At 32.3% G+C, this 26,015-nt stretch overlaps 1 protein-coding gene across 1 annotated transcript in view; it reads left to right on the forward strand.

Annotated features, from left to right (window-relative positions):
- LOC110648991 (probable protein S-acyltransferase 19) overlaps positions 1–8,991 on the forward strand; it is a 28,531-nt gene extending 19,540 nt beyond the window's left edge. Inside the window, exons 6-9 of the mRNA XM_021803388.2 lie at positions 782–910; positions 1,010–1,090; positions 1,352–1,552; positions 7,563–8,991. Of these exons, the coding sequence (XP_021659080.1) occupies positions 782–910; positions 1,010–1,090; positions 1,352–1,552; positions 7,563–8,645 (1,494 nt within the window). The 3' untranslated portion in view covers positions 8,646–8,991. The remainder of the gene's footprint in view (positions 1–781; positions 911–1,009; positions 1,091–1,351; positions 1,553–7,562) is intronic.
- Positions 8,992–26,015: the final 17,024 nt, after the last annotated feature.

The raw sequence follows: 26,015 nt of genomic DNA on the forward strand, positions 1-26,015 counted from the left end.
TAATTTATGATATATTTAATTTACTTTAGTAATTAAAAATATTTTAATTGATTTTTTAATATAATTATTTTTTATATACATTGTGGTGTAATTTACATATACATTATTTTTATATATTAAATCTATGACCATAAGAATAGTGTTAGTTCTTTTTTAGATGGGTTAATTAATTTACTTTTTTAATTAATATTATTATTATTATTATTTTTATAATTAGTATCTACAATTAAATACTTTTTATTATCAAATTGTGTTTTATTCAATGTATTAGAATAAGTAAATAATAAATATTATGTTATTAATATTAACTTGTCTTAAACTAAACTATACGCACATAACAAATATACAATGTAGTGAATGATAAAATTTTTATTTCAATGGAGTTGACTAAATGACTTTAATAATTATTGATAGATAATAATTTTGTTTATAAAATGTAAGTGTAATATTTTTTATTGTTATAAAATAAAATTGAATACATTTTTAACATAAATACTTATATTTATTAATTATATTAATGTGATAAATGTTAAAAAAAAAATAAAAATACTCGCAGCATTGTGTGGGGAAGTATAAAGCTTGTTTAACTCTAATTAGGAATACTAAATAAGGTAAACTAGAAAATAATAAACCTAATAATAATAAAATTCCTAAACAATGGAACTTCATATATCCTAATTTAACACGGAATGTAATTCCTAAGTATAATCCCAATACAATATTGCATCATAATGCTTTTAAAATATTAATGTTGCTCCTCTCTTCCTCTGCTTCTGTGCAGCTTGTACTTGAAGCTGGAGTTGGTATTGCTGTCTTAGTGCGTTGCTTTGTAAATAAGAAAAGCATGGATGCTGAAATTGTGGACACACTGGGAAATGGTTTCTCTCGAGCTCCTTTTGCTACAGTTGTGGTACATATGCGGAACATCCTTAGACCATAGCTGGTATCTCATATTTCAATTCAAATTTATCAGAATTTTATTGCTGATGTTGGATTTCAATTGTTGCAGGCTGTGTGTACTGCAGTCTCAATTCTAGCATGTATACCTTTGGGTGAACTCTTCTTTTTCCACATGATATTGATCAGAAAGGTTTGTGTTTGTGGTCTAGAATTGGATATTATTTTTATTTTTCTGAATATCATGTTGGTTGCTTAGAGCATGGATAGGTAATATGTGAAAATTTTAAAACTATGTTTAGGTTAGAGTGATAGTTGTGAATTATCTATCATTTGAGCAACTGAACTGAGTGTAAATTGAAAAATAGAACTCAGAAAATAATGGTATTGAGGCAAGTTCTCGCAATCCAAAGTTTTCATTTTTTGTAATTTATGTATTTACATGTTGAATTAGGGTATCACAACCTACGAGTACGTTGTGGCAATGAGAGCAATGAGTGAAGCACCTGCTGGAGCATCTGTGGATGAGGAGCTGCCAAATGTGCTATACTCCCCAACAGGATCTGCAACTACAGGCTTTAGTGGTGGTAGTTCACTTGGCTTGCAGTACAAGGGAGCATGGTGTACGCCTCCCAGGGTATTTGTGGATTATCAGGTATTACTTTTTGGTACTTATTATTTTGTTTTTATATATTAAAAAAATGTAGTTTTTTAAGCAAAGAATACTAGGTAGGCTTCCAATATATATCATTGGCCAACTATATTTTTTCACCGAAGCAGTTTTGACACTAGTCATGAAGAAGTGTTAAAAGGCTTGACTGTTAGTAAAGATGCAGAATATTGGCTTAACATGAGAAACCAAATAAGCTCTACTCCAACTCTGCAGGGGTGCTACATGATATTTTTCATGGTTAGCTAATTCTTTTATGTACATATGGCATGATTCTGTTGATTTTGCCTTGAATAAGAATAGTACTGATTTTGCCTTGAATAAGAATAGTGCAAGCTACAATGCTTGCGCTATGCTGCGGACATTTTTTTATAAAAAAATTTACATTATTATATAGGCCTATTGGCTAAATAAATTCAAACATTTACGCTGGTTGCTCATTTTATCTAAATCTTTTAATTTTGGGCAATTTAATCATAGCTTTCAAAATTGAAGAAATTTTATCCAAAATCCAAATTCTAATTTGGGGATTTTGACTTTTGCCACATGGGATGTCAAAGTGGATTGACAAGTCATAATTTTTATTTTATTTTATTTTATTTGATTCATCTCTTTCTTACTCTCTCTTTCTCTCTCTCTCTCTCTCGCTCTCTCTCTCTCTCTCTCTCTCTCTCTCTCTCTCCCCCTCTCATCCCATGGAATATAGACATCAAATTTGTTCACGATGAAAGAACTAGAAAAAGGTTGAGAGGAGTACATGAACAAGACCAGGATAATGGTTAGAGAGAGAGAGAAAGAGAGGGAAATAGTTTGTTGGTTAGCTTTGCAAGGACGGGTTTTTGATGATGCATAAAAGAAGCTTCTTGGCCTTTCTGTAGCTACTATTTTGCTTTTCATTTATATATAAATATTTGATTTCTGTTAAAAAAAAAAATTAGCCCTTTTTTTGGTTTCTAAAATCTAAACCTTTTCCATGGTAGCCTTACCACAAAGTAAAGACATGATGACTTCAGGATTTGGGATAAAAAATGCCATATGTAGTTTAGTTCTACAATTTAGGCTGTGTTAAAGTGTTAATTTAGATAAGCACCAATTTGGAAAATGGATGTTGCTAACTACATTTATCAGAACCAAGTTTTTTTTAGAGGATTAAATAGGGACCTCAACACAGTCTATTATGCAACAACAACAACAACAACAACTAAGTTAAGAGAAATGCTAGTATGATGGGATTGAAACGTGGACTATACTCAACTAAGCTCAACTAAGCTTTTATCCCAAAATTTTAAAGTCGGCTATATGGATTCTCTTTCCCCACTCTAAACGATTTTGGGTTAAATCTTCAGAAATGTGTAATGCTTGTAGGTCATGTTGTACTACTCTCCTTCAAGTCAGTTTAGGTCTATCCCTTATTTTCTTTCTATCCTCTAACCTAATGTGCTCTACTTGTCTAACTGGAGCCTCCGTATGTCTACGTTTCACATGACCAAACCACCTCAATCTCCTTTCTCTCAACTTATCCTCAATTGGCACCACTCCTACTTTTTCTCTTATACTCTCATTACGGACTTTATCTAGTCTAGTATGGCCATTCATCCACCTTAACAATCTCATCTTCGCAACTCTTATCTTAGACACATACGACTCATTCAGTGCCCAACACTCACTGCCATATAACATGGTCGTTCGTATAACTGTACAGTAAAATTTTCCTTTCAACTTATTGGGAATCTTGCGATTACATGAAGCTTCTGTGGTACTTCTCCACTTCAACCATCCGGCTTTAATCCTATGACTAACATCCTCCTCGCATCTCCCATCTACTTGAAGGACTGAGCTCAAATATTTAAAGTGATTACTTTGGGATAGTATGACTCCATCCAAACTAACTCCTTCCTTATCACCAGTTCGGCTTTCACTAAACTTGTAATGTATGTATTCTGTCTTCGTTCTACTTAAAGCCCTTTGATTCTAGAATACTTTTCTAAAGTTTTAGCTTTCTATTGACTCCTTCTGGCGTCTCATCTATCAGAACTATATTATCCGTAAACATTATGCACTAAGGGATACTTTCTTGTATATGTTTCGTTAACTCTTCTAAAACTAATGTAAAAAGGTAAGGGCTTACAGCTGAACCTTGGTGTAATCCAACTGAGATAGGAAAATCTCTTGTGTCCTCTTCCACTGTGCGCATACTAGTAGTTGCTCCTTCATACATATCTTTCAACACTTGTATGTACTTAATAGATACCCTCTTTTGTTCTGACACTCTCCATAAGACATTTTTTGAAACACTATCATAGGCCTTCTCCAAAGCGATAAAAACCATATGTAGATTTTTCTTCACATCTCTATATTTTTTTATCAAGCTTCTAATAAGAAAGATCGCTTCCATAATTGAACGACTCGGCAAAAAGCCAAATTGATTAGGAGAGATAGAAGTATCATGACATAGTCGATGTTCCACAACTTCATAGTGTGGCTCATGAGTTTAATTCCCCTATAGTTTGAGCAACTCTGTATTTGTCCCTTATTTTTAAAAATGGGTACTAAAATAGTCATCTTCCATTTATCAGGCATTTTTTTTGAATTTAGAATTTTATTAAGCAATTTAGTTAACTATGCCACTCCTATATCTCCCAAACACTTCCACACTCCTATATCTCCCAAACGTGGACTATACGTGTATTAAATAATGAAATTCACATGAATGGATTATGAAAATATATGGGGGGAGAGAGAGAGAGAGAGAGAATGAGGTAGGGAGAGAGCGAGAGGGGGAGATTAGTCAAATAAAAAAAATTAAAAATTGTGACTCGCCAAGGTATTTGGTAACCCATGTGGTAAAAATCAAAATCCCCAATTGGGATTTTGTTAATTGGATAAAATTTCTTTAATTTTGAAAGTTGTGATTAAATTCTCCAAAATTAAAAGATTTGGATAAATGAGCAACTAACGTAAATGTTTGAATTTATTTATATGCTAAACAAAATTATTATTTATAAATTATTGTAAAAGTCATTTAGCTATTTCCATTTATCACACTTGTGAAATACCTCCATATATGATTTGACAAAAAAATTAGCGTTATGATTTTATTAATTAATTGGCTAAAGTGAACAATTAGAGATAGTTTATTTTTTTTTATTTTTTTATAGAAAAAAAATGTCTAAGTTCCCATATTCATTATAGTTTTCTTTTTAATTTTTTTAACTTTTTATGTTTAGTGATTGAGATAAATGTAATTATTTAATAGTTAAAAATAATTGAAAATGAGATAAAATTTTAAAATTAGATATTTGAAAAAAAAAAAAAAAAACTAAGGTAGAAATTGGGAGTTTAACCAATTGAAAGCAGGAAAAGGAAAGAAAAACACCAAATAAAAGTTTTACAGAACTATTGTTGTAATAGTGTTGAATTTTGAAAAGTAAGATTGTTTGCGCGCAACATTTTATATATTCTTAATGATAATATTGTAGATTATTTTTAGTTTGTTTTGATTTAAGATTGTATTTTCTAAATTTATGTTGTTAAAGTATTTATTTATGAAAAAAATATATTTTAAATTCAATTGATAATTTAATTACATGTTAATTATATGAAAATATTTAAATGATATTATCTTTTTTATGTAAATATTGAATAAGTTTAATAAATAAAATATTTCAGTAATTTAAAATAAAAAAAATTAATGAGATTTATCTCAATTGTATTGGAGTTGTAAAAAATGTAAGATTTCAATTTGGCAATTGGAACCCATTGAATCAATGAAAATTTAAAATAAAAAGTCAAAATTAAAATACACATACAATCGAAATAAACTAATAGTAATATTAGCATTCCAACTTCTTATATGAGACCATATTGGATAAGTTATTTGATATGAACTTAGGAGAATCGCACCCCAAAGGCTAGCTATTGAGGTTTGAGAGCCCAAGTCCATATATACCAATGTGACACAAGGTTTCTTGCAATGAGATCGTAACATTATTCTTATGATTCAATAATTTAACATTAAAAATATAGAAGTTAAAGAAAAAAATGGTGTGGCTATTATTGTTGCCAACTGCTGAGTCCATAAAAATTGAAATGGTTGAATAACTTATTTAAAATGTGCCTTCAGTTTTGGGCCTCTTGAGAAAAAAAATATATATATAGTGCGGCACTGTTAGAGGAACAATGCCAATTCTTTCCATTTAAGTACATATAATAAAATAATTACGTGGCACTTTAAAACTCAAATGATGATTTGAATTTTATTCTATATGGTATAAATTATATAAAATCTTATAAAAAGTTGAATTGAACTCAATTTGAATCTAACCAAAATGAAATCAAAGAGTTAAAAATCAAACTCCAAATCGAAATATCAAAGAACCAAAACCATTGAACTGATTCAGAATCAAACTGAAAATTTAACTATATTCAGTTTGATTTCGATTTGTAGTAAAAATAAAAATTGAATCAAACCTAAACACTCCTAATTAAAAAATATTGAATTTACTTATAAATTAATTTAATATACTTTAATTAAAATATTTTAAAATATATTTTAATAATAATTTCAAACATAATTCAACAGTCTAAAGTTGTTAAAATTGAAATTGTCTTAAATAATTGAGATTTGTAGTAAATTTTGGTTACTTCTGTTAAAATTTTAGGGGTTTCTATAATAAATAAAGAAATTAAAAAAAATGAAAGAAAAGCTGTGAAATGTTGAAAATAGTGGTACACGTGACCCTCTTTATCACTCAGTTCACGCACAAATCCATATAATAGGTAAAAGGGTACTTTCACTGTTCTTAGGAACAGTGAAAGTGAGCCCTCTTAAGTAATACATAATAATAATTAGATAAGCTTCTCTATCATAGTTAATTTCAGAAATTCAAATTTATATGATTTCTTTTACATGTCAGAAGGCAATGTCATGAATTTTTCTTCTCCTTTTAATTTTTATCTTTTTGGCTATTCTTCCAATACTTTCTTTTTTTCATTAGTTATTCAAATAAATATCTCTATCTCACCCTCCCCTTCTTCCACCACCAGGAGCAACACCCCCTCCCCCCAAAGGTAAAAAACAGAGGGAAGAAACTAATCCTTCACAAAATTTTCTAGTTAATTCTGAACTTCTATATTTACCTTGTGTCCTTAGGAAAATCATGAAGCATGGACAAATGTCTCTTTTATGTACATGAGCTTAATAAACTCCGCAGGTTTGAATTAGGTTGGCCCCAATCCTTTTTTCTTTTATACTACCATCCTGCATGAAATTTCTTACAATAATGTTCCCTCTATTAGGTGAAGACTAAAAGGAATTGAGTTGTTATATGTAGTTAATGGATCTATTCATGATGGCATTTCTTTTTCTTAAATTTTATTTATTTCTACCCAAAATTCGAAGCAAGTGCACAATCTTGCTTTCATCTGTTCATATTGAATGGATGCCCCTACTTTGTATCAACATAATATACTATGTCTGATTCTTTGCAGATCCTTATTTAATTATGTGGTTTAGATTTTTTTTTCCCTTTACCTGTGTTGACACACAAGAATCAATTTCATTTTGCTCAGCCTTGAATTTTACTTCATGAAATTATAGTTTCGTTCTATTAAAATGTCAAACATGTGGTTTAAATTTATTCGTGTTACGAGTAGAAGCTCATTGCTTTCTGTTGTCATGGCGTATCCTCCATCCATTAACTCAACTTCACTTTGTACTCTAAATGATTTGCCACAATTTGAACAAGTTTCCTCTGTTTAGAATTAAATACTCGAGTTTCTAACAGAATTGCTAGTTTTACCACATGACCTTTTTATAGAATGCCTTATAGACTATGAACCGTGAATTACTGGACAGCTACAAAAGATAATAGAAGAGCCACTTGCTTGTTGTTCATATCCTACATTTTTTTTTTACTACAGAATGGAAAAATTACTTGGGACTAGCTTTTGACATTAACAATTGAAACACTTGTTTCAATTTTGGCTGCATCAGGATGAAGTTGTACCACACTTGGAGCCTGGAATGGTCCCATCAACTGTTGATCCAGATGCAGCTGCAGTTGCAGAAAGAGGCAACAAGGTACCCAAAAGGCCTGTTCGAATTAGTGCTTGGAAACTTGCAAAGTTAGATTCCACTGAGGCTATGAGAGCAGCAGCCAAGGCCAGGGCATCTTCCTCAGTTTTGAAGCCTGTTGATAACCGTCATTTACAAGATCCTGAATATAGTTCTAGTGGCAACATGAGTGTCAGAAGTAGTGTGAGTACTGACAAGGGAGCAAACAAGGAGATCAAGAATGAGTCGAGACTACCTATGGTTGGAAACTCTTTTGCTCCAAGTCAAGGCAGCAGGGATGAGTATGAAACTGGGACTCGGAGTGTTAGTAGCTTCAGCAGCCCAAGCCACATTCATGAGTCAGTCACACTTAGTCCTCTGCCACAAGTGAATGGTTTAGGTCGTTTTAATGCAGAAACTTCGGTCACTGGCTTTGTTCCTGATCATCCTGTAACTGCTAAGGCAGTTTTTCCTTCTGGAAGCAATCCTTTATCAGGAAATGAGGAAAAGATTGTGCAGAAGGGAACTAGTACTGAACCATTACTTTTTTCAGGACCAGCTACTTCTCTTCTTAGAGATGTCAAAAGGACATCTGTTGTTTGGGATCAAGATGCTGGCAGGTATGTATCAGTTCCTGTGTCAGCTTCTGAAGCTAGAAACAAATCAACAATACAAATGGGATTGCCAAATTCTAGTGTAGAAATGAGCAATCATGGCAAGAAGCCAATAATTCCATCACAAGAGCCTTCATCTTCAGCAACCAAGACTCCGGCTCAGCAAGCTGAGAAACTGATGTACACAGGGGACTCCATTTTCTTCGGTGGCCCACTTTTGAGTGCCCCAATTAGGGATGGTTTAGGAAATGGAGGTTCAGGTTCAAGAGAGGGCCAACAGAGGTTAGCACTGAGCTTACCACGGGAGTCTAGATTCAAAAGAGATTCCACCTCAAACCAACTTCCTGTCTTTGTTCCTGGGGGTTTAGAGCAGAACCCTCCTCCTGGATCTGGTTTAACGAAGAGTTAAAAAGATTTGAACTTGGAATTGGGATTTGTGTACAATTTTTGGTCCAATTATAGGGTGAGTTAAAAAGTGATGGACTTGAAGAAGAAACCTCTTGTGGGAGCATTTGAGCAGCCCCAGGAACCTTGCAATTTTGAGCTATTGTAAATCTGTGTTGTGAGGTTCAAGCGGTTTCTTCTTTGAAGGGACACTTAAGGTAAAGAAGCACATGCAAGGTATCTCAACATAGCTTGTCCCCTTAGATTTCTTTCTAATCCTGTACAATTGGCATTGTTGATGGATTGCAAAAGATTAACTATTCATCTCTTTAATGGTGTTGGGAATTGATATGTTATTTCCATTCCACTGACCCTGCTTTGCTCTTATCATATCTTATGATAATTTATTAATAACATCAGATACTCCAAGATGATAATGTAAAAGCAACTTGTGTCTGCAAAAGACATCCTTCTGGGCCAAATTATGCACCGAAAACTTACCATCCCAACAATATTAAGGTTGAAAATGGAAGGGAGAATTGAGACAGATTTTCAAATATGAGAAATTTTCGTGTGAAATATGATAGGAAAATTTCTCACATCAAGCTCATATAATAAGGAAACGAGAAAAGTGTACTCACCAAATCGAAGACTTGCTATGTCTGCGCATCAACTCATGCATGCTAGCTGCTAATGCCCAACTATAGGTAAGGAAAAAAAATACTAGCGTATGAAAGCTCTGTGGTTTTTAGAGAGTGGGACTCTCTGATTACTATTATTATTATTATTATTATTATTATTATTATTATTATTATTATTATTATTATTATTTCCTTTGGGTTTTGCTGAGCGTCGGGGCCTTTTAAAGGTTTCCCTTACTCCTCCAGGTAGGGAAGGTCTTCCTCCTGCTTGGTAGTGCGCCCTTCCCTAGAGGGGCTGTAAATACTGTTTTGGGTTTGTTTTTTACACATGGGTACTTGCATGTGAAGACGGATGGGAGTTGTGTGGGTGAAATCTTGTTATTTTGTTGTTCCTGAAATTTGCTGTAAGAAAGAGGAAATCTATGGCCTTGCTGTCAGTCTAATTGTGACTGGTCTCTTTACGGCCATGGTTATACGAGATTAAGAATGCTCGTAGACTTGCATCCTCTCGTGGAACTACCGTGAAGAGTTTTATTTGACATGTGCTGTTGTTGGTGAGGAATCGGGAAAGAAGTCTGCATTCAGGTCTTGGTGGGAATCTTTCAACCAAGTTTGTTTTTTTTTTTTTTTTTTTTTTTTTTTTTTTTTTTTTTTTGTTTTGGTTTTTCAGTTAGTGTTTGTTTTGTGGTGTAAGCCAAGCCTTACCCCTCTTTGCTTCTTGGCATTATTGGTGGCTTCGTTCTCTGTGTGCGCTACTTTGTCGGGTTAAGCTAGGGTTGGTCACGGTTCAATAACCGCCGGTTATGGTTCCTGAACTGTCGGTTTAGGTTCAATAAAATTATGAACTTGAACCAAACCGTCAGAGGATGATTTGGAAGATGGTTTCTGAACCGCTGGTTCCGGTTTGAATCTCGGTTTAAAACGGTTTGAAGGGTGGCTCGAAAAAGAACGGTTTAAGACAGTTTGGAGGACGGTTTGGAAGTGGTTTAGGGATGGTTTAAGGGTAGCTTAGACAAAAAAAAATTAGAGAAAAATTTTATTGATTCAAAATTTAAGTTATATTTGTAAAAATATTTTAATTTTTCTTAGAAATCTTTCAATTAAAATAACATAAAAAAAAGAAAATAATTTATCTTTAAGAAAAATTTAATAAATAAAGACTTGAACCTGATTAAAAAATTAGAGATGAAATTAATTTTTTTAAAAAAATTAGCAAAAAGTGTATGCATTTAATTTTAGCTAAATATCCCTTTAGGATTTAGAGGAATAAAAATTTCTAGTTCTATTACTTACCTTTTTTAAAATATTATATAATAATTGATAATTAAAAGTATAAAAGAGAAAAAAAAAATTAAAATAGAGGGTATTGGAAATTTTATTGAGGATTTAAAGTAATAACAAAGTAATTGAGATAGTATTGAAAATTTCAGTACGTATATAAAATAATAAAGTAGAAAAATTGAGAGAGTATTGGAAATTAAAATGAGTGTAGAAAATAATTATTTAGAGAATTTGAAAAAAATTGAAAAAATATTAAAAATTGAAGAAAATACAGAGAATAATTGTGTAGAGAATTAGTGATATATATAAATGAATTAGGAGTGAGGTAACATATTTATTGAATTTTTTTATATTTAAATCGCTGGTTGAATCTGGTTTGAAATCGTCGGTTCAATCCGGTTCGGAACCGTCGATTCACGGTTCGTAAAAAATATGAACCTGAACCAAACCGCAGAAGGATGGTTTCGGTCCGGTTCGAAATCGATTTCGGTTTTGATCGATTTTGGTCCGGTTTTGACCGAACCAATTCTGATTCAGTTCTGGTTCAAAACCCGACTGTGGCCAACCCTAGGTTGAGCACCGCCTAGCTAAGGTTTCTGATTAGGTTGTGGTCCTTGAATCTTTTATTGGATTTTAGGTGCTTTGATATTTTATGTAATTTGAATCTTCTTTGTCAGGCCTTTGAGCTTTGTGTTTCTCTAGTTTTTAGAGAGAGGGACTCCCTGATTATTATTATTATTATTATTATTATTATTATTATTATTATTATTATTATTATTATTGAACCTCTATTTTCCTTATCAACAGTGCACATAAAAATACGGGCTATTAAAAGAGTGAACAGTTAAAAATAAGCTTTCAAAAAAAAAAAAATAATAAAAATAAGCTATGTGCATTTATAAGGGTAAATAATAAATTATTACTTTGAGATATGTTAAAACGATAAGTCAATTTTTGTTTATTTTATGAGCAATAATTTAATAGTTTGATCCATTAACAAATTAGTCCACGTCATTCAAATAATCATTAGCTTTGTTATTTTTTTTAATTTAAAATAATTTAATTTTTATGAATTTATTTTATTAACAAAATAATTCTTATATCTAAATTTTATATTTAAATAATTATTTATTTTATATAATTATAATTTAAATATAATTTTTTAATAGATAATTTATGAGAATAAATATAAAATAAATAATTGCTCAAATATAAAACTATATGTAAAGATTATTTTGTTAGTAAAATCAAAACTTCAATGAAAAGAAGTTAATAGATTTAATTGAATTAACTACCAATTTGGAGGCAAAAACTTATTTTTTGAATAAAATAAAATCCTAAGATTCAATTATTACTCATAAAGAAAGGGGGAATTGATCTGTAATTTTAACATACTTTAGGGACTAATTTATAAATTACCTTATTTATAATAGTAAATGAACTAATTTTTCAGAACCTTAAACAAATGATGTCTTTCCTCTCTCACTCAATTCTGAACTTTTCCTTCTCACTTCTAAATTCCTTTTTAGTATACAATCACTCGATTCTTTTTTTTTTTTTTCAAATTTATTTTATAATCCTTCTCTGAGATTTTAAGAAAGAATCAATAAATTAGAGCAGAAGCATAGGTCTTTTTACAAGATTCCAAAAAGGAATCAAGAAATCAGAGTAGAAATGTTGCACCATTGGTCAAAACAAGTAAATTAGAAGTATTGCACTATTGGTCAAAACAAGTAACTTGTGAGTTTGAATGGCTTAAAAATAAGAGTTTCATTTATCCTTAATTTTTCATATTTTATAATCCTTCTCTAAAATTTTAAAAATGAATCAATAAATTAGAGCAGAAGAATAAGTCTTTGTATAAGATTTCCATCCTTTTATAAGATTTCCAAAAGAAACCAAGAAATCAGAATAGAAGTATTGCACTATTGGTCAAAACAAGCAAAGTGTGAGTTTGAAGGGCTTGAAAAGAAGTGTTTCATTTAGCCTTAATTTTCATAATGATAAATTTAAGAGAGGATTAATTTACATTTATAAATAAAATATAAGTAATATTTATGCCATAAATTAATTTATATGAATTAAATTTATAAAATTAAAAATTATTATTCCTTTTGTCTCATAAAGATATGATTTTTTTCTTTTTTCATTTGTCCTAATTTATAGGTCATTTTCTTTTTTGAAATAATAGTTTATTTATTAGTCTAGTAATGTGACATCCTTATTTTAGATAGTTCCGTACATTCTACTGTTTCGGTAACTAATGTTAAATCGGATAGCCAGAATGTCTGGAATTACACTTAAACTAGAGTGAGGAGTCATAAATTGGATTAATAAAGATTAAGTAAAATTAAAGAAAAATAAAAGAAGAGAAGTGCGAAAAAGTTAAATGAGTACAAATCTATAGCAATGAGTGACTATAGGTCTGGTAGTTATTCCATTCCTGTAGGACCTTGTGCACAAATAAGTCAAGAAAATACAAAGAAATAAGTTATAGTAAGCAAATGAAAAGCTAAGGAAATATTTAAAAGAAGGACTTATCAGGTATAAAAGAAAATGGCGAACTGAAAACCCGATAAGTGTAAAATTCGATTAATGAAATTTGGTAGTCCCACATTGACCATCGAGGATACTTCACACAGGACATGACTTATCCAGAAAGATTGTAATCATGTTTGTTCCTAAGGTATTTATATGAGATATAAATAAGATGGAATTATGAGTCTCATGCCATATAACAAACATGATATGAACTTATACATGATAAGTAGGCCGAACCAGTGACGCATATGACAAGCACATGGAGTTTACTCTTGTCAATGCATTGTCATATATCATATCAATGCATATAATATTTAGACCTGAGATAACACAGTTATCTTGTATATAGGTGGTTTGAGTTTGATACTGCTTTCATACTTGTACTGTGTATGGGTATATGGGCAAGTGTTGGCTCCTACTAGTTATATATGGAGATAGGTATTGATCAAGATGGAATATGTTACCCTAAGTAAATAGGGATAAAGTCCTATGTTCATTTAATTGATCTTGATGTTTCAAGTTCCTGGTCAGGACAGACAAATTTAGTCAGAAAAGAGTTTCTGACAAGAAAATCTAATTAATCAAGAACTGGAATTAAAAGAGAACATAATATTCATAGCAAATGGGGTTTGACATAAACCATGACTCCAGCTCGTATTGAGATTTTGTAACATAGAGATTCTAGTGTATGGTAATATATGATTAAAGGTTCATTTAAGGTATTCCTTGTTACTGATTGGGTGGCCATGGCACGCTATGCTAGGTGTCAACCATGGTCTATGAGATGCCTAAAATGATTTAGAGAAATCATTTATGTTAAGAAAGAGTTCTGATGATATTAAGAGTTAATGTCATATTTCATTGCCAATTAGTGATGAGCCTAGTGAGTCACACACATACACAAGATAATCACCAAGTAAAATGTGATTTAACTGATTAATTAAAGAGTTTAATTGATTACTTAAATAGGTTTAGTTTACAATAAGATTGCAAAATCCCTAGCATGACTTGAAACCAAATCTAAGTTATTAGATGTATAGTATAAGTTAAATTTATATTTAAAGTGTTTAAATATGAATTTAATTTTGAGAAATTAATTAATGGAGATTAATTAATTTATATTTGATATAAATTGATTTGAAGAGGAGAAATAATGATTTTGGGTTGAGAACTCAAAATTACAACATAAAGGTAATTTGGTCATTTCACATGGTGACTGTGGCACCATGAGATGGTGAAACATGGCATCATAGTTTGTCATTTGTCTTCCTATCATGCAAATTGAACAAAGTCAAGATTAAGTCTAGCTTTGACACTTTGCTTAATGTGATTAAGTTAATTAAAAATAAGATGCAATGTGATGGTGACATATGGCATAGGATTTAAGTGATTACTTGACCTAGTTATATAAAGTGATGTTATAAGAAAATAAAATCAGCTAACACTCTTAGTGTTTCATATAGGTGGCAGCACAAAAGCTCTCCCTCTCCTCTTTTTCTTTTCTCATCAATTCAAAGAGAATTGCCCAAGTTTCTTTGAATTAGAATTACTTGAAATTATTTCTATTGTCCTATAAACATCTACAACATCTCTAAAGGCAAAAACCCAATTTATAATTGTTGGCAAGGCTTGAGAAGCAAGATTGGGGGCTGTTCATTGGTGATCTTGGTGTGGACAAGCTAGAGGGACAACACTTGGGGTCCTAGGTGCTTCCTAAAGGTGCCAATTGCATCCATATTGTATCAAAGAGGTTAATGCTCAATCTACTCTTTTAAACTAGGGTTTAAATGATTAATATGTTAATTCACAATCTTGAATATCAAACATAGATCCTAATATATATTTAAAGTTTTTTAATATGCAATTGAGCATTGAAAATAATTAGGCACATAAGAGATGTGGCATGATAAATGTAACCTTAGAAGAAAATTTTTGAAATTCAATGCTCTAATGAACAATTTTCATACTTCCGCTCTTTCAATTGGTATCATAGCCATTATATTTGCCATTTAGATTGATTATTGAGATTTTATGTGAATTGAATTGAACTAAAGCCATTTGCATTAACCAATGGTGGCGGCATGCATGTTGAAGTCCTCATGTGTGGCGGCTTGCATGGTTATGAACACCAACCATGTGCATGGTTTGGGTTTGATGTATGGGCTTGGTATTTAAGGCCCATAATTAGGCCCATGCCTAATTAAATTGTTTAATGAAGAATTTTAATCACACAATTAAATTTTGATTCAATTGTTTGAATGAGATTCAAATATGAATATTTAAATTTGTTTGAATGAGATTCAAATATGAATTTTTAAATTTGTTTGAATGAGATTCAAATCTGAATTTTTTAGTTGAATATGAGATATTCAATTTAATTTTAGTATGTATGTTTTATTTAATTGTTAAATGACAATATGCATGATGGATGATCATGGACAATAAAATACCAATGTGATTAGATTTATCTCTTTTATTTTTCTTTGGGTTGTAAAATAATTAATTTTATTTTTGGTGGCATGTATTATAAGTGTTGTAATAATTTGGGTTGTAATTTCATTTATTTGAGGACTTTAAAGTCCATATTCTTGTAAATTCGCCTTGGTATGCCAAGGATTACAATGTAATTAGATTGCAAGAAGATCAAGGAGGTCAAGAGCATTGGTAGGACCAGTGGGAGGAAATCAAGATCAAGTGTTGATTATATACTCCTTCAGCAACTCTTGTAAAATGAATGAATGAAATACACCTAGGAATGCCCTAATTCAATTCTTGGTGGCTCATAATTGAATCCCTTAGAAAGTCCATGATCATACCATATTAATTATTTATCCATGTATGCATGAGATGTATGGGAATGTATGCAAGTATATGATATATGTATGCTAATTGGATAATGTGCAAAGTGAGACCATAATAGTAATCAAGCCAACCACTAAATCTTCTAAATAAATGATTAAGTTGGAAATGGTATAATTAAAGTAATTGTATCATGGGCCCTCCATTGAGGCAATTATTTTAAGAAATTTTAAATACTTGCATGTGATGCATTTAATTTAAGAGATTTTCTTAAGAATAATTGTTAAGCATGAGATATTGTAAATATGTAAATAAGTTGATGGCCAATTATTTGCATATTTACTGGCTTAATGGGATCAACTTAACTAATGCAAGATAAATCAATAATGGATGTGGCTGAGGTTTTGAGCATTAGGGGCTACATAATTGATTGAACCTCACATGAGATGTGATGGGTAATGAGTTACTCTCTTATAGTTTATTGTAATTCCAATAATGGATGTGCCTGAAGATGATCAATAAGACTATAAGAATTCAATCACCCACTAAAAATTCATCCAACTAGGATTTCTGTTTCCTACTTTGGAAGTGTAGGATTCGCCAATTTAGTGGGAAGACCAATTTAATTAAAAGACCATAATCATTTTGGTTAATTACATGATACATTTACTAATTAATCTAGTTATTTTCTGCAATTATTCTTCTGATAATAATGAGCACACAACAATCACCACCATCCAATATCCTTGCGAGCATACTTGATCACAATAGGTTGACATGACCTAATCTTTCTGATTGGCTAAGAAATTTAAAACTTGTCCTGAACCTAGAACGTATTGGATATGTTCTAGACTCAAATGTTCTTGGTCCCTTACCTCCAGAGGCCACTCAAGAGGAACATGACACTTTGGACAAGTGGAAGGAGCATGATATGAGAGCCAAGTGTTACATGCTTACTTCTATGAGTAATGAGTTACAGAAGCAGTATGAAAATATGCAAAGTGCTAGTGAGATCCTCCTTCACCTACAAGAGTTGTATGGTGAGCATAGTAGGAATGCTAGGTATGAGATATCTAGGCAGCTATTTTGAATGAGGATGCCTGAGGTACAAAATGTTGGGATCATTTCCACAAGATGATTTGGCCTATAGAGCAGCTGGAACATCTTGACTTTAACATGGATTTCCAACTGTAGATGGATTTAATCCTTCAATCCTTACCTAAGTCATTTGGGAATTTTGTGATAAATTTTCATATGAATAAGCAGGAATACACCTTGGCTGGTTTACTTAACATGCTGGTTATTGCCCAAAAGAATATGTCGGGCAATAAAGGAAAAGTGGTAGCTTTGATTGCATCTTCTTCTACTAGAAAGTCCAACAAGAAGAAGGGCAATAAGAAAAAGAAACCTCAAGTTCCAGGACCTTCTAAGAAGATAGCCAAACAAAAAGGGAAGACCAAAGCTGATGGAGGCAAAGGAAAGTGTTTCCACTGTTAGAAGGATGGGCACTGGAAAAGGAACTGCCCAGAGTATCTTACTTCTTTGAAGGACAAGAAGGATACACCTTCAGAAGGTATGTCTATATCTTATTATTTAGATGCTGATGCTCATAGTTTATCTATAGCTTGGATTTTAGATACTGGTGCTAGTTCTCACATTTCTTATGATATGCAGGAACTACCAAACAGTAGCAGCTTGCATGCTCGAGATGTTAGACTCTAGATTGGCGATGTCTCAACTGTTGAAGCTTTAGCCATAGGATCTAAATCTTTTTATGTGTGGACATGTTTTGTGTTTGAATAATATTTTGTATGTGCCTGATGCTTTTAAGAACATCATTTCTATATTTAGTTTGATTAGAAATGGTTATGAATTTCAGTTCACAGATGATGTTTGAAATATTTATTTTGAAAATAAATATGTTGGCTCCGGTTATATGCATGATGGTCTTTATTATTTGGATAATAATTATAAACACAAATTGAATGCAAGCAATCTAAAAGAATGTAATGCCATGATGAAAATCAACTCAAGTTCAAAATATCTTTGGCACTTAAGATTAGGTCATGTTGCAGAAGATAGGATTGCAAAACTGGAGAAAATGGAGATTTTATCCTCATTGGGTTCTGAACCTACTCCAACTTGTGAATCCTGCCTTCAGGGAAAAATGACAAGATCACCCTTTGTTGGACAAGGACTAAGAGCTAAAAATATTTTGGAGCTAACACATAGTGATATATGTGGTCCATTTAAGAAAATGGCTAGAGGTGGTTTTCATTACTTTATTACCTTTACTAATGATAAATCAAGGTTTGGGTATTTGTATTTGATGAAATACAAACATGAATCCTTTGAAAAGTTCAAAGAATTTAAATCTGAAGTAGAAAATCAAACAGGAAAAAGTATTAAAACTCTTCGATCAGATCATGGAGGTACATACTTAAGTACTGAATTTGATGAATACTTGAAAGAGCATGGCATTGTTTCCCAGCTGACTCCTCCAGGAACGCCATAGTTGAATGGTGTATTTGAAAGGAGAAATCGTACCCTATTAGATATGGTACGTAGTATGATGAGCTATACTGATATGCCAATCTCTTTTTGGGGATTTGCATTAGAATCAGCTTTTCATATTCTGAATAGGATTCCATCAAAATCAATTTCTTCCACACCTTATGAGATATGGCATGGAAGAAAACTAAGTCTTAAGCATGTTAAGATTTAGGGTTGTCCAACTTATATCAAAAAGCTGAACACTGATAAATTGGAAACCAGATCAGAAAAGGATCGATTTGTTGGATATCTAAAAGAAAGTTTTGGATATTATTTTTATTTACCTACATCACAAAAGGTTGTGGTAAGCAGAGATGCCATATTTCTTGAACAACAGTTTATTTAAGAAGGAGGCAAAGGAAGGCAAATAGAATTAGAGTTTGAGAATTCTAACCAACCAACAGATCAAATGGATATAGATCCATCTAGTCAACCTAAACTTATTGATGAAACATCTACAGTAATTCCTCGCAGATCAACCAGGATATCTCACCCACCAGTGAGATATGATTTTCTTTATGAAGATAACAAGAGTTGTTTACTTATGAAGAAGTAGATCATAGAGATGATCTACTTACCTATGAAGAAGTTGTATCAGATATAAACTCTTCAAAATGGATTGAAGCTATGAAATCCAAAATTGATTCCATGCATAAGAATCAAGTTTAGGATCTTGTTGACCCACCTGAAGGTATTGTACCTATAGGGAATAAATGGGTTTTCAAGAAGAAAATTGGTTCTGATGGAAAGGTAGAGACCTATAAAGCAAGGCTAGTAGCGAAAGGGTTTCGCCAAAGGCAAGGAATCGACTATGAAGAGACTTTCTCACCTGTTGCCATGCTTAAATCAATTAGGATTCTATTAGCAATAGCTGCATACTATGATTATGAGATTTGACAGATGAATGTCAAAATAACTTTTCTCAATGGATACATTGAAGAAAACATTTTCATGGAACAACCTAGGGGCTTTGAATCCCAAGATGTTTCCAAGGTATGCAACCTAAAGCGATCCATTTATGGGTTGAAACAAGCTTCGAGGAGTTGGAACATCCATTTTGATGAAGCTATTAAGTCATTTGGTTTTATAAAAAATGTGGATGAACCATGTGTATATAAGTAATTGTATCAAATTATATAAACATTTAATGTTAACATGCATTGCATTTTATTAGCATTTAGTATCCTTTATGTTTATTGTTATTTTTCATTATTATTTTAGAAAACATGTTAATCCAACTCAATTAATTGATTTTTATATTTTATCAGGTGTTTTTATGTGGTTCTAGAATCAAAGACGAGTTTGGAAGAGATTTGGAGGTCAAAACGTGAAGAATACAGTGCCAAAAACATTACATGGGCCATGTAACTTGCCCCGTGTAACTTCCTGGACGCCGTGTAACTCTCTAGACTAAAGGAAATGCGAAAAATGAAGTGGGAGAAATTTACACGGGGTGTGTATCACTACACGGCCCGTGTAAAGTCCCCTGACAGCAATTTTGATGTGACTTTTCTTTGCTCCAACTCGACCCGAATGGACTCCTAATGCTTCTAAGACTCTAAAATTAGGGTTTTTGCACTAGATATAAATAGAATAAGTTAGGAATTGAGGGGGAAGAGAGAATTTACATCCAAGAACAGAATTTACATTCAAGAGGAGCCAATTTACATTCAAGGATGCACATCAACTTCAAGGGAGGCTAGGAGAAACAAGATCTGCAAGATTGCTAGAAGGGATTTTCAGCTGAAGTTCCAAAAGTCCAAGGCTGCAACTCTCTTTCTGGGTTCTTTCACTCTATTTTCTTCCCATGTTTTCTCTTTATCTTTTTATAAACTTGATTGTAAAACTCACCATGGGTGAGTAGGTTCTTTATTCTAGGGTTAGGGTGTAGCACGCAATTTCATTATGGATCTGGTTTGATTTTATTTAATACATTAGGTATTTTATTTTTTGATTCAATCTCTTGTGATCTTAATGTATGCTATGTGTTGGCACCCACTTAGTATTGATTACAGATATTAATTGAAGGACTGAAAGGTGAAGATTAATATTAGAAAATCAGGATTTTGAACATAGAAAATCTGACCTAGAGATAGGCTGATGACCTTTGTGGAGTTTCAAAATTAATCAAAGATCTTAAAGGGTTTTAATTAATTTAATCACCATGAAAGTAGGGTTTATGTTAATTAAAATACACCTTGAGTATAACACCCTCATTGTAGCAATCTCGTACATTCTACTGTTCTGGTGACCAGTGTCGGTCTGGATAGCTAGAACGTTTGGAAAAATATTTAAACTAAAGTGAGGAACCATAATTAACTCAAATATTAATAAGAAAAATTTAGAAAAAATTTTAGAAATAAAATACAACCAAGTTAAATGAGCCGGTGCCCTAGCGATGGGTAACCCAGTGAGAAGTTACGGTCCTCATAACTAGGAGCTCTAGACCCAGGAGAAAATTCATAAAATAATTTTTGGGACTCCAGAGAAGAGTCATTGAGGTTTCTATGGCATTAGAATGCCAAGAAAATGCTTAGAAAAATTTTTCAATTGGTACAGACAATTTTAGTCTGTTAAGCCAAACGGAGGGCATTTTGGTCATTTCGTCTTCAGAGATGATTTTTGGCCAACTTGTCCAGTTAAGTAAATAATTATTATGACATAAAATGTGAATAAATATTGTTAAAAATTAAATTGAAAATGAGTAGAGAAGAAAGGAAAGGAACATGAGAAAAATGACAATTATGACATCACCATGAGGTCATTAAAAGTGCTCCCACCAATCACATTTGAACAAGCTATTAAAAACCAATTAAAAAGAGATAAAAGGAGGTAAAAATAAGCAAAAACCATCTGCTCTTCCTCACCCAAACCAGGCGTCACCCACTTCCCAAAACCCAACCTCCATGGAAGCTTAAAGCAAGCTTCAAATCCCACCTCATCTCACTTTGAAACCACAACCTTGCTTCACTAAAAACTGATTTTGCAACTTGAACAACCTCTAGCCAGCAAAAAGAAGAAGGAAGAAGAAAGTTTTAAAGACTTGGAAAAGTTAGCAAAAGAGGTTAGTGTCCAATCTCCTACCCCTTTGATTTAATTCATGTTTATTGGCATGAAAATAAGTAGAAAATGTAAGAAAAACAAAATAAAACTTATGTGTGTCAATCCCAATAATTTCTGCAGCTTAGGGGTAGTTAGGGTTTGATGAAATTACTTGAAACAAAGTGTTTATGAGCTGCCCATAGCATGAGATGAGTGCTTGAACATGTAAGAGTAAGTGAAATGCAAGTGTGATGCATGAATAAACCTTGAAAATGTGGACACTTGAACAACATTAGGGTTTGCTCATGTAATGGTATGTTAACATTGTAATAGTCAATTAGTGACCATTTGAATGTGTGTGAGGAGGAATTGAAGTGAGTAAGGATGTTGGAATTGAACTTAGGCATGCTGCCCTTGGTGACCTGCAGGACTGGTTGTGAGTTCAGCAGGTTTGGGCAGCTATAAATGGAGTTGTATAGGTTCAATTGGTGCAAGGCCAATTGGATATGAAACTAGACACATAATGGCATAACTTTGATGAAGAAACCCTGCCTAGAAAACCAAACCAAGTTAACCTAAAAATTACCCTAATCCGGGTGACTTGCATTCTGCCTGGGCAAAATGATCAAATGAACAGTATTTATTCATTTGGTTATAACTCAGTGTAGAAAGGTCCAATTAACCAAAAATTTTACCAGCAGCAAGCTGAGAGATAGCTCTACAACTTTCATGAAGAAAATAAACCCAAATTTTGATCATAACATGTCCAAAAATTGACCTGCAGCCAATGTACAAAACCTATAAAATTGATTCTGCCCAGAAAAATCTAGAAAATTGCAATCCAGCCAGTTATGGTGTTTAGGCCATAACTTTAGCTACAAACTCCAAATGGAGTGATTCAAAAAAAGAAATGTAACTAGACACAATAAGGAACAATTTTCATGAAGACATTTTTGTCAAATTCCTATTGTACAAATGACCAATGGAACAGTAAACTTAGTGTTTTAAATCTTAAAATTGTGAATAACTAACACTAAGCTTAGAAATGATATTGGCAACCAATACCCACAACTTTAGAATGCAAAATGTGGTATGTTGAGAATATTAGAGCCAATGTACCTATTGTCTATGCAAAAGTCAACATTTTAGTTGACTAATGAAATGAATAGTAACACTTAAACTTCAATTTCAAGAATTGTAAAATTTAAAAGTGTAACATGCCCTAGTATACCTAGTAAGATTGGGTTGGATCGGTTGGCATGCTAATAGGGTTCAGTTAGTAGTACTGCACATCGCATTATGCCATTTTGTGATTTTAATGGCTTTTAGCCATTCTGATACTATGATGATACTTGGCCTTATGCCTAATATTTATTACAGCTTATCAGCTATTCTATTGCACACCGGGAGATACATATGTGATCGATGGTGCGACGGCCCGAGGTACTTGATACCTAGTGCTAGTTTACCTATTTATCCAGTCCATTCATCCAGTATAGGTTACTTGGGCAACCAAAAATGAAAATTGATAAATTTAATGAAATAATGAATATAACAAGTACCAAATAAATAAGACCACAAATAATTATCAAAAATTTGTCTGCATGAGACATCAATACATTTACTGCATATTTATTTACTTTTAGTTCTTTTTATTTTATTATTGGCACCACTAAGCATTATTGCTTAGTGTGTCGCTTTTTGCCACACGTAGGTTCTGGAGAGACAGATAGAGAGCCTAGCAGACCACAGACTGGGTGAGGCCGTCTACAGTTCTGCATATTGTCCGTGTCACCTCACAGACTTCAGTGCATTGGTAGGACACTAGGTCTCATTTTGGTATTTTGTAATCAAACTTTTATTTTCTCATGTATAATTGAGACTCATGTACTATATTTAGGTATTAATATAAATATTTGTAATTTGTGTTTTTTAAAATGAAAAAGTGAGTATTTATTTATGATTTTTATATGATAATCATGTGAAATGAATGAATGAGAAATAGAAGTATTGTTGAGGAATATTGAGACTTTGTTTGATATAATGGAGTTTGGGAATGATTGAAAATGTATTGGAAGTGTTTTTCACAGGTTCCAAAGAACTGTTTTCTCAATTTTTAGCCGGTACTCTACCGAATTTTCTATAAAATTTTCAGAATCTTAAATAAATTTATAATTTCAATAAATGACTCAAATGAGGTAAATTTAAAAAATTGCACTTCATAACCATTAGAAATAAATTAAGGAAGAATAAAAATGATTGAAATAAAATATGGTATTCTGGTATACTGTGTGACATATCTTACTCAGCTATACTGTAGACGGGTAAGGGGTGTCACATTGAGTGCCTTTAGAGAGGACTTAAGATAACTTAGGATTAATTTCCATCAAAGTAATAATCTCCCATTTGTTGAATGAATTAGATTGATTCTATAATTGATTGAAGTATGAACCCCTAGCTCTAGAATGTTCCCATCCATTGGTATTTTAGTTTAGTTAATTATTTAGATTTTATTTATTTTAATTTAGATATAATTATTAATTCTCTACAAGTCGATCGTCTAGATAATTAAAATCACTATAGTTTGGTACTCAACACGGTCCTCGTGGGAACGATACTCTACTTATTAATTTATTACTTATTAGCGATTCGTGCACTTGCGCTGGTTACAAAACTAGCGAAATAAGTTTTTCGTGCCATTTCCGGGGACCGGTGCTTGATATTGAATGATTAATGATTTGATTACTCTAGGCATTCTTATTTCTTTTATACTTTATTTCTTGTCTAATTTTATTTCTACTTGTTTTTCTTGTGAGGTACATTGAGATGTTTCATCAACAATTCTTCACAAGTTTTATTCAACAACACAATGAACCATTTTACTATGCTTGGAGAAGATTCAATGAATTGGTAGACTAATTTGCCAATCATTGTCTTTTAAATTATGAACTCACTCTCAATTTCTACAATGGTCTAGATGAAGCGACAAGGAATTGGGTAGATTATGGAGCTTGGGCTACCGGTGATCATATTTTTCAAAGAAACCATGAGGATGCCATTCACTTATTGAATGATATGGCAGATTTTGATTACCATTGGCATTGGGATCCTTCACTACAGGGTTGGAGTCACCAATACCCTTTAGACATCTATCAACATAATATTTCACACCAACCATTTGAGCTGTAATTAGAGAAGGGAGTGGGACTTGAAGAGGCGATAGCTCCATTAGAAAATTTTGACAACCTTATGATGAACAATGAGCTATCACTCTGTGAGGAGGAAACAAATGAACAAAGTTGGGAGAATGAAAAAGCTTTATGGGAATTTTAACCTATAGAAGTTGAGCTTCAAGAACAAAATTCCTTTGTAGATGACTTACAAGTAGAATTCCCACAAGAACAGGAGTTACTTAAAGAATAAGTGAAATCTGAAGTTAAAGAAAACAACTCCTTTATTGTTGGAGGGTCATTAGAAGAGTGCTTACATGAAGATAGATCAGAGGTGAAGGTGGTAGATAAAGAAATTGACAAGATTATCAACTTGAGCTCATCAATGATGTTTACACATACACCACTAGAAGACCCTTTTCTATCATGGACACCTCCTGCATCATCATATATCCTCCATGAACTAAAGCAGCCCTCATCCCAAGCATATCACTCTAAACCATGTGTTGTTCATGCAATGTGCAATCCTGTTTCAAATCTTGCCAATTATGAGGGTACCATAAATCAAGACCGATATGTGGTGTTACATGATACCAATTATGGGCGAAAACCACTTTTTGATTAGCAATTTTGAAAAGGGTCAAGCTAATTACCTTAAATTAGCGCTTCTTGGGAGGCAACCCAAGTTGTAAATTTAATCATTGCATTTGTCTTTTTCTTTTGTTTCATCACCCTCCCAAACTTGATTTCGATGTTTGTTCACTTTATAGGTTCAAGAAGCACTTGAAAGAAGCAATGGAGATCAAACTCACAAATCTTCAAGGGAAGGCACGCTTCAAGGGGGAGTATTCTATATCCATTAGCTTTTCCTTGTTATTACATTTATGATGTTGCTTTTGACCTGATTATGACATCTTGATGACATTGAGGACAATGTTAAATTTGAGTTTGGGGGTGCATTTCATGCATTGCATTCATATATTGCATTTCATCACCTTATTATGTCGATATTATATTTGTATATCAAAAATCCAGAAAATTTTTGCAAATTTTGAAAATTTTGGACTTTTTCGAAAAGCTTTTAACTTAGAATTATAACTAAAACTTTAATGAGCTAATGATTGGACTCTCTAGGAAAGAAGAATGAATGTAACTGAATAGGCAAAAGGGCTTCAATATGTTGTTTGTGAAGAACTTAATCACCTAAGTGGAGTTAAACTAGTTAAACCCCTTCATAGCCATTAATTTACCACATTGAACTTGTAAAATTAGGAGAAAATTTTTGAAATACAAGCAAACCTAAAAGTGCCTCACAAGCTCTAGAACATGTCTCTTGGACCTATCAAGGCGAAATCCTAGTATATGCTT

The sequence above is a fragment of the Hevea brasiliensis genome, chromosome 3 (assembly GCF_030052815.1).
Source record: "Hevea brasiliensis isolate MT/VB/25A 57/8 chromosome 3, ASM3005281v1, whole genome shotgun sequence".
In the NCBI taxonomy this organism is placed as follows: Eukaryota; Viridiplantae; Streptophyta; class Magnoliopsida; order Malpighiales; family Euphorbiaceae; genus Hevea; species Hevea brasiliensis.